The 9,672-nt window shown below is 42.2% G+C and overlaps 1 protein-coding gene across 3 annotated transcripts; it reads left to right on the top strand.

The window, feature by feature from the left end:
- Nucleotides 1-5,360: 5,360 nt before the first annotated feature.
- On the top strand, nt 5,361-9,265 carry IL20 (interleukin 20). 3 transcript variants are annotated; one of them, XM_025355345.1, is made up of 6 exons: nt 5,361-5,692; nt 5,824-6,012; nt 6,337-6,402; nt 6,527-6,679; nt 7,434-7,508; nt 8,537-9,262. In XM_025355345.1, the coding sequence occupies exons 2-6, from the start codon at nt 5,854-5,856 to the stop codon at nt 8,612-8,614; spliced, it is 531 nt and encodes a 176-aa protein (XP_025211130.1). In that variant the 5' UTR covers nt 5,361-5,692; nt 5,824-5,853; the 3' UTR covers nt 8,615-9,262. The 3 variants fall into 3 exon arrangements, with proteins under 3 accessions (XP_025211130.1, XP_025211121.1, XP_025211139.1); XM_025355336.1 differs by lacking the exon at nt 5,361-5,692 and having other exon boundaries at nt 5,810-6,012; nt 8,537-9,265; XM_025355354.1 differs by lacking the exons at nt 5,361-5,692; nt 7,434-7,508 and having other exon boundaries at nt 5,854-6,012; nt 8,537-8,614.
- Nucleotides 9,266-9,672: the final 407 nt, after the last annotated feature.

Below are 9,672 nucleotides of genomic sequence, written 5' to 3'. Positions count from 1 at the left end.
GCACTTAACTTTCTGTGCGCTCAGCAGTATTGATCTTGGTTCTGCAAGCATACCACTTATCCTCCAAGGCTGTAGGCAGGCAGTGGCCAGAGACCTGCCTGGGGCATCTCTGCAATCCTCACAGCATTCAGCACAGTGTCTTGCACATAGTAGGCATTTAATAAATATTTATTGAAAAGATGGCTTTTAAGATCTATCAGACACAAGGATGATAAAAATGATCTTTTGTGTTTATAGGTTTATATAAATATGCATATATATATATATATATATATATATATATATATATAAAAACTCCTGCCAACTGGATGAGCCAGACAGATGATGTAGGTGTTATCTCCATTTTATTAATGAAACTCTGAATTCCTGAAAGGTGTAAAAACTAGACTTGGGTCACCCAAGTTCACCCTGAAAATTGGTGAGAAAGTGAGTATTAGGACTGGGTCTTCTGGCTCTCGGTCCCATGTGATCTTCAGTGCTAATACCCACTACCCTGTTTCCACTGAAGCCTCATTTCTTCTACCAGAATTATGAGATGGGAAAAGCTTCCTTCTCAGTCTCATTTTAAGAAAAGCTATTTACTATAGGAGTTTCTCATGCATTAAGAGTGTCATGTAGTGGAATGAACACTTGCTGAATACAACTTTGGGGTCTGCCTTTTACCAGCTGAATGACCTTGGGCAAGTTACTTCACCTCTTTGAACTATAGTTTCCCCATTTATACAATGAAGGAATTAGACTTGTTGTTCTTAAAACTCACTTCTTGCTCTAACAGTCCAGGAGGAACAGTCTATCATTAGATAAGGGAATTCTAGCCATTGAGGTAGAATTCCTTAATTGAAAAAATCTGTGGACCTTCCAGGACTTACTGGAGAAGATGTGTGTCAGGGGAGCCCCAGGGTCCCCTCATAAGTTAAATCATAGAGCTCATGCTTTAGAACAAAGCAGAAAGAAGGAAGAGTGAGAAATCAATATATTCATTCCATAGTCATCAAATGTTCACTGAGCACCTACCAGGAGCGTTTGGGTGCTGGGACCAAGAAGATGAACAAGGAGCTCTCTATTTGTGAGAGATAGAGACACGCAACTAAAAAATTGTAATTGACTGTGATAAATACAAAAGCAATATACAAGGTAAAGTTAAGGTGAAACGGTGTGAGGAATCAGTTTCGCCTTGGGAAATGGGGGTGAAGAGAGAGATTAGGGTGAGGCAGGGGAAGTTTTGCAGAGGAGATGAGGTAAGTTGGTATCTGTACAGAATGTGATATGGAATGTGTGCAGTGAATTTTAAAAGAATGAAGTATTTTGAACTGGGTGTGGGATCACACCTGTAATCCCAACAATTTGGGAGGCTGAGGAGGGTAGATTGTTTGAGCCCAAGAGTTTGAGACCAGCCTGAGCAACATGGTGAAACCCCCATCACTACAAAATATAAAAAAAACTTAGCCAAGTATGGTGGCACACACCGTAGTCCCAGCTACTCCGGAGGATGAGACGGGGGACCACTTGAGCCCAGGAAATTGCAGTGAGCTGTGATTGTGCCACTGCGCTCCAGTCTGGGAGACAGAGAGGAACCCTGTCTTAAAAACAACTCAAGGCCGGGCGCGGTGGCTCAAGCCTGTAATCCCAGCACTTTGGGAGGCCGAGACGGGCGGATCACGAGGTCAGGAGATCGAGACCATCCTGGCTAACACGTGAAACCCCCTCTCTACTAAAAAACACAAAAACTAGCTGGGCGAGGTGGCGGGCGCCTGTAGTCCCAGCTACGCAGGGGGCTGAGGCAAGAGAATGGCGTAAACCTGGGAGGCGGAGCTTGTAGTGAGCTGAGATCCCACCACTGCACTCCAGCCCAGGCGACAGAGCAAGACTCCGTCTCAAAAAAAAAAAAAAAAAAAACTCAAAAAAAAAAAAGTATTTTGAGATAGGAAAAGGGGAGACTTGATGATTAAAATAGAATTGGGAAGCCAAGACGGGCAGATCACAAGGTCAGGAGATCGAGACCATCCTGGTTAACATGGTGAAACCCCGTCTCTACTAAAAATATAAAAAAAATTAGCTGGGCGTGGTTGTGGGTGCCTGTAGTCCCAGCTACTCAGGAGGCTGAGGCAGGAGAATGGCATGAACACGGGAGGTGGAGCTTGCAGTCAGCCGAGATCGCGCCACGGCACTCTGGCCTGGGTGACAGAGCGAGACTCTGTCTCAAAAAAAAAAAAAAAAAAGAATTGGGATTTTGTGTGAATACTAAGTTTAATTAATCATTACAGGTAATTTAAAACAATGCAATTGGGTTCTTCTCAGGTAATGAAAAGGAATTGACTGACATGACTGGCTTATACAAACCTAGATTTACTGAAAATCTTGATTTCAACTATTCTCATCAGACCACATCTCCCAATTTTACTTTAATCACACTTAAGAATGATCATAAGAAATGGTTGACTTGGCACCAATGATGGAAAAAATAGGCATGAGCTTAAGTAGCTTAAGAGATATTTAGATTAGCTATTTGTACATATTTTCAACATTTATCAAGCATTACAATAAAAAGCCATGGTCTTTATTTTCAGGAAACTTTAAGAAGATATCAAAAGATGCTGAAAAGAACATTCTGATCCAAAAGGTAGAAACACAAAGAGTCACTGAATGTCAGAACAGGAAAAGACATTACATACTGTTTAGTCTGTTTCTCTCATTTTACAGATTTGTAAACTGAGATCCAGAAAGACACAATCATTTGTCAAAGTCATCCTTTAAACTGTGGAATCTTTGGACTCAAATAGAAGACTTCAGAGTTTTAGATATTTAATTTTTAAAAAGTTGATAAAGAACATATGATGGTCTCTACCACTTTTATGATTTCCAAAGTGTTGTCTGTAATTCATCCCAGGTTCTTTGAATTTAATTTTGTCCGGGAGCATGGTCCTACATGATGGACTAGTCCCAACCTAAAAAAATTTTCCATTGTCACTTGGGAGAAAAGACCAAGTTCCATGAAACAGAGGACAACATTAGATGCTTTCACTGCCAAAGAAAAAATGTGCTATTGAAAGTCAGAGAAGGGAGGGATTGGTGTATCCCAGAGTTGTTCAGGAATAAAGATTTGGGTCTCCTCTTTAATGATGACTAGAGGGAAGGGTGGCCATGTTGGAGAGCAATGGTGGGGATAGCAAGGGCTGAGGAAAAACAGCAGGAATGAGCCCAAAGTGTCTGGAGTTGCGGAGAAACTTTGTTAAGGGGAACTGGGTTTAGAGGAGAGGGCAAGAGAATCCCCCGAATTCTTTTTGGTTCAGTAACTCAGATCTTCTCTATCCTATCATTTTACCAAGCAGAAAGGTGGAGCCAGAAGGAGGCACATACTTTATCCACAGTACAACCAGTAATCCCCTCAGGCAGTGCTTCTTCCAGGAGGAAGGTGTTAGGGTAATCTGTCCTGCAATTAAGCTGCTGCAGCGCTTAAGGAAGAGTAATGCCACCAGAGAAATTCCAAGGGAGTTCCAGCCCTCACCTGCCTGAGCTCACTTCCTTCATGTGACATATATATATATAGATACAAACAATTGGAAGCCTTTTAACTTGAAACAGGGTTCTAGGAGACCAGAAGCAGCAGCCCTTCCTGAGCTCAGGTAAGAGACCTTACCCTCTACTGACACTGCTCACATTGTTCTGGGGATCACCTACTTCTCCCAATCATTTACCCAGGTTTGTTCAAGGTTACATCTAAAGGACCATTTTCCATGAGGACAAAATCTCTTTGAGGACAAATAATCATCATGTTTATCTTTGTACTTCAGTACCTAGCACAACATTCAAGACAGTGGGTGCTCATTAAATGCTCATCAAATTGTTAGTTCAAGACAACTAATATCGATCTCTACTTAAAATGAATTGATCACTTACTCTGTACTAAGTGTATAAATCATAGATTATTTTATTTAAATGTCAAAACAATTTCTGGGTTAAGTTTAATTATCACCATTTTGGGGTTAAGAAAATGAAACTCAGAGGTGAGCTGACTTGTCCAAGATCACATCGAGGTAGGGTGGCCAACTCATTCAGTTTACCTGTGGCTTTTCCAGTTTTAAAACTGAAATTTCTGTATCTCAGGAACCACTCCCCACCCCCCAACCTCAGTCCTGGGTAAACTGGAATGGCCCACATCAATGGGAACTAGTAAAGCAAGGATTTATTTGGACCCAGCTCTCTTGTCTCCAAACACAGAGTTCTCTCTGATTCTTTTGGGTTTGGTTTGCTTTTTTCCTTTTCCTACATTTGACAGTATCTCGAGTGGTCACAAATGTAAAAAATGTCTAGCACATTGCCTGGCACATAGGAAAAATTCAGTAAGTGATAATGATTATCAGTTCTGTGCCAAGCTATGGAGCCAGTCATATATATATGGATGTGTACATACATATATATATAATGTGTATGTATATATATATGTCTTTATACATTTTATGTATGTTATTTCTTTCAAAAATATTAAAGTAGTTGAGAAAATTGAAAAATTAAAAAGTAGGTTTATTACAACTCATGACTTTAAGTTTAAATATTTTATTTATGCCCCAAACAAAATTTATTATAATTTTACTGTCCTGGTTTTAAGGGAAAGAAACTCATCAATAATATTTTCATTATATACTTTTGAGAAACAAAGTTAACCATTAAGAATGAAACATGAAAACATGTGAATAGCGGTACATATTTTTCCTTTTGCTTCAATATTGCTCAGCATGGCACAGTCGAATTTTGTCTTTATTTAAAATTTTGATATTTTGTTCCTCATAAACTTTTAAATTCATTTTGATATTGCATTAAAATATTTTTACCTTGATTACTGAGGTTTTTTAGTGCTGCCTTAAATTTTGCACCCAAAATGAGTGCCTCAATTGTTTTACCCTAACCCCAGCCCATTATCATTTTATCTTAAAATTCAGCAAACACCCTAACCTGCTCTCTTACTGAGGAGCCTCACACAAGAATAGAGTTCGGTCATTGCCTTTCTTCTCTGACTTTTGGGACCATTTGCTTGGTCTAGGACCTGAGCTGCAGGGCCAGGAAAGGATGTACTCTCGAATCCACCCAGAAGTGCCTGACTACAGTCCTCCTGCAGAGGACGCTGTAGAGTCCCAGACACTTGAGGGTCAGGTGGAATCGGGCTGATTGCCCATCCACGTCTTGCCTTTCCCTGGCAGTAGGCTTGTTATGAAATCATTGACTTTCTATTTGCCTCTGGGGCTTAAGCGAATCTGTTATTCTCAAATAACCTATCTGATATCAGACAAATGCCAAAGAGAGCTCAGTTTATTTGCCCTGTGGGTGGCCATAAAATCCAGACAATTTCCCCCCAGGTGTTTTCCATGGCGCAGCCACAGCTTCAGTGAGATTCCGTTTCTCCCCAGTTCCCCTGTAGGTCTGAGGGGACCAGAAGGGTGAGCTACGTTGGCATTCCGGAAGGGGAGGCTATATGCGTCAATCCCCTAAAACAAGTTTTGACATTTTCCCTGAAATGTCATCCTCTGTCTAGTCACTGCAAGTGCTTGTTGTTCCAGGCCTTACCTGCTGGGCACTAACGGCGGAGCCAGGATGGGGACAGAATAAAGGAGCCACGACCTGTGGCACCAACTTGCACTCAGACTCTGAACTCAGATCTGAAAGCTTCTCTTCACGGGAGGCTCGGCAGTTTTTCTTAGTAAGTTACGTGGATGGGCCACACTGCCTGAGGCCAGATAAGGCTGTTCTGTTCCCCGGCCCCCCACCCCCGACCCCGTGGACACTTGGAGGAGGGGAAATCAGTAAGTCATGCTCTCTTTGAATTCCTAGCTCCTGTGGTCTCCAGAATTCAAGCATAAGATGAAAGCCTCTAGTCTTGCCTTCAGCCTTCTCTCTGCTGCGTTTTATCTCCTATGGACTCCTTCCACTGGACTGAAGACACTCAATTTGGGAAGCTGTGTGATCGCCACAGACCTTCAGGAAATACAAAATGGATTTTCTGAGATACGGGGCAGTGTGGTACGTAAGTGGGTATCTACCTCTCCTGGAAGCCTCTTCTTTCCTTGTCCGTTTCTCTTTCCTGGCAGTCCTGACAGTGTAATCATGAAAAGAGGCAGGCTGGGGACTCCTTACCCGGCGGGGGGGGGGGGGGGGGGGGGGGGGGGGGGGTGGCGGGGGTGGGGTGTATTCCCAAGAAATAACTGTAGTTCAAGTATGTAAAATGTTTTGGGAAAGGACACCTCCCACTTGTTCTTGGCAGGCAGTGGATGAGAAGTCTTGATATTGAAGACCCTGGCAGCAGTCACTGACTCATCCTTGTTCACTTTGTCTTCTTCTGTTTAGCAAGCCAAAGATGGAAACATTGACATCAGAATCTTAAGGAGGACTGAGTCTTTGCAAGACACAAAGGTATGCGCTTGGCCCAGACCAACTCTGGGAGGAGGTGTGGAGTGGGAGCATCTCCATCACCCTGGTCTTGTCTCTGCTCTCCCCTTTCCCCTCACCAGCACACCTGTGTTTTTTTTTTTTGCAGCCTGCGGATCGGTGCTGCCTTCTACGCCATTTGCTACGACTCTATCTGGACAGAGTATTTAAAAACTACCAGACCCCTGACCATTATACTCTCCGGAAAATCAGCAGCCTCGCCAATTCCTTTCTTACCATCAAGAAGGACCTCCGGCTCTGTGTGAGTGTGGATCTTGGGTAACAGGATGCCTCTCAGCACACAGCTTCAATGGCTTAGCAACTAAACTCTCTTTCCTGCCTCCATTTAATGGATGGAGAAACTGAGTTCAAAAGTTCTAATAATCTGTGGTGAGACATGTGACTAGGTTATAATAACTCAGTTTTATTGACTTTTGGGTATAAGCTCTGGGCAAAAAGTACTCTTTGCAAAGTCTAAAGAACTATAAGGTGCTACTTGATATTAATGATAACTCTATTATCTTTGAAATTATACTTTTCCTGTAGGTGAGGTTTTCTACAGTATATTAGTGCATCCTCTGTCTAGGCAGTCAATTAATAGACCATTGAACTTGACCTCAGAATATAGTCTGAATAGGACCTAGGAATTCAAATGTTTTTTTTTTTTTTTCCTTCATGGGGACTCAAAGAGCTCTGGGATAGAGCTCCTAGAGTACAGCTGGGGGTTGTGGGGAGGCCAGATGGGGTACGGGAATGGCAAATGCCTTCAGCACTGCCTGCCTGTTTCTAAAAAAGAAGCAATGAGTTCCATGTTTGAGCCTAAAAGGTAGCTTCCTCTCCTAGCTGATGATGAACTTAATGATTCCAAATGTGAGGTCTGAAAGAGCTTTTCTATAGGAATAAGCATCCTCAGGGTTGTGGGTGAGAGAGTATAATTTCTACCTGCTTCATGTCAATGGCAAGGGCAAAAAATCAGAATCTGTAATATAATCTATTATTCTTTGGGTCCTTTCCAGCATGCCCACATGACATGCCATTGTGGGGAGGAAGCAATGAAGAAATACGGCCAGATTCTGAGTCACTTTGAAGAGGTATATGCAATTTTGGCATTGATTGGGATGGGTGTGTTTTAAGAACTGAGATCATAGGTGGGTGGGATGGATATTGCAGACACCTCTTAGACATCCTGTAGCCTTCAGGTTCATAGCCCTCTGAAATCATGATGACCAGCCCTTGCTTTAACCCAGGGGACACCCATCCAGGCTCTAGAAGAGTATCCTCTCTGGGTGATGCTCTGGAAATGGAAAGGGAATGGCCATGATTCCAGAAGTCACTACAGTGACATTTGGATCTTTTAGCTGCACAAACCAGAGGCAATAGTTTTTCGATGTTCACACACTTGTACGTACCTTTGAAACCTCACAATTTCACACACACCCATGCCATTCAATTTCTCACCTTCACACCTTCTCATGTCTGCCAGGAAGGCCTGGAATTCACTCCTCACTGACTAAATCCTACTCATCCTTAAAGACTCAGCCTGGGCATCACTTTCAGGAAGGTGTTGGCTCCTTCTCTCAGAGTTAGAGGCCTCCCACATCATCTCGTGGGAATTTCATCCCTTTATTCACCACACTACATTTTAGTTGCCTGTTTTTGCCAGTCTCACTCAACTGTGGATAGGGATTGTGCCATTCACCTTTTCATCCCTAACTATCAGCCAGGTGATTGGCATAATCAATATCAGTTCAACTGATGTATGCACAGTAGGTAACCCCTACACACACACACACAAACACAAAGGCACACACACACACACATTTCTTAAAGAAAATAGCTTGATTACTTTGATCTCTGTGATACAAGAGTCTTAGGTAGCAGTTTTGCTTCTGCTACCCCCTTGCACCTCAGTTTCTGTACATAAGACCAGGGTGATGAACTCAATGATCTCCCTTCCTTGTGTGAGATCTTGAGATTCTATAACTTCTTCAAGGGCTTCATCTTGAAAAGAATGCTCTGCTCACAATTGTCAGCAGACCTATACATAAAAGAGAGAATTAACTATGGAGCAAATGTTGTCTCATGAGTTGCTAACAACATGGGTGTGTATCTCTTTCAGCTGGAGCCTCAGGCAGCAGTTGTGAAGGCTTTGGGGGAACTAGACATTCTTCTGCAATGGATAGAGGAGACAGAATAGGAGGAAAGTGATGATGCTGCTAAGAGTATTTGAGGTCAAGAGCTCCAGTCTTCAATACCTACAGAGGCATGACCCCAAACCACCATCTCTTTACTGTATTAGTCTAGTACTGGTCACAGTGTATCTTATTTATGTATTGTTTCCTTTCATGATTATCTTTATGCATCCCCCATCTTAATTGAGACCATACTTGTATAAGATTTTTGTAATATCTTTCTACTATTGGATATATTTATTAGTTAATATATTTATTTATTTTTTTGCTATTTAATGGATTTATTTTTGTACTTGGGCATGAGACTTTAAAAAAATTCACAGATTATATTTATAACCTGACTAGAGCAGGTGATGTATTTTTATACAGTGAAACAAAACCTTGTAAATTCTAGAAGAGTGGCTAGGAGGGTTATTCATTTGTATTCAGTTAAGGACATATTTACTTATTGCTGATGCTGTGTGAGATATTTGAAATAGAACCAATGACTTCTCAGGATGGGTCGTGGAATAAGTTTTGATGTGGAATTGCACATCTACCTTACAATTACTGACCATCCCCAATAGACTCCCCAGTCCCATAATTGTGTATCTTCCAGCCAGGAATCCTGCATGGCCAGCATGTATTTCTACAAATAAAGTTTTCTTTGCATAACATCTGCTTGGAGTTTGCAAATGTTTCAAGAGCAGAGACCATGTTGAGGATAAGTTTGAATCTCATTTCACCCCAGGTCCTCTTGCTCCTTTGAGGAAGAAGATGTAGGAACCTTCCCTCTCCTGCAGATTTCGTCCTCAGCTCTGTCTCCTAATTCACACTGCTCTGACCCCATGACTGCCCTCCTCTCAAAAGGACTGTGACAGAGTGAGGGGCTTCAGCCATCTCTGCTTTCACCTCATTGGCTTGGAGCACTGACCTCTCTATACCTCTGTTTTCTTTCTCACCCCATACTCTTGCAACATAAATTACAACGGGCATGAGGCTCTATTATAAAGGTTAAAAACACACAGGTGCAAAGTGTAGGTCTAGAGTCTTGCCCAGGGTGTATGAGCCCCCTTTTGGGGCC

Source organism: Theropithecus gelada, chromosome 1, assembly GCF_003255815.1.
Source record: "Theropithecus gelada isolate Dixy chromosome 1, Tgel_1.0, whole genome shotgun sequence".
Taxonomy (NCBI): Eukaryota; Metazoa; Chordata; class Mammalia; order Primates; family Cercopithecidae; genus Theropithecus; species Theropithecus gelada.
This window is presented reverse-complemented; position numbering and strand designations above follow the sequence as displayed.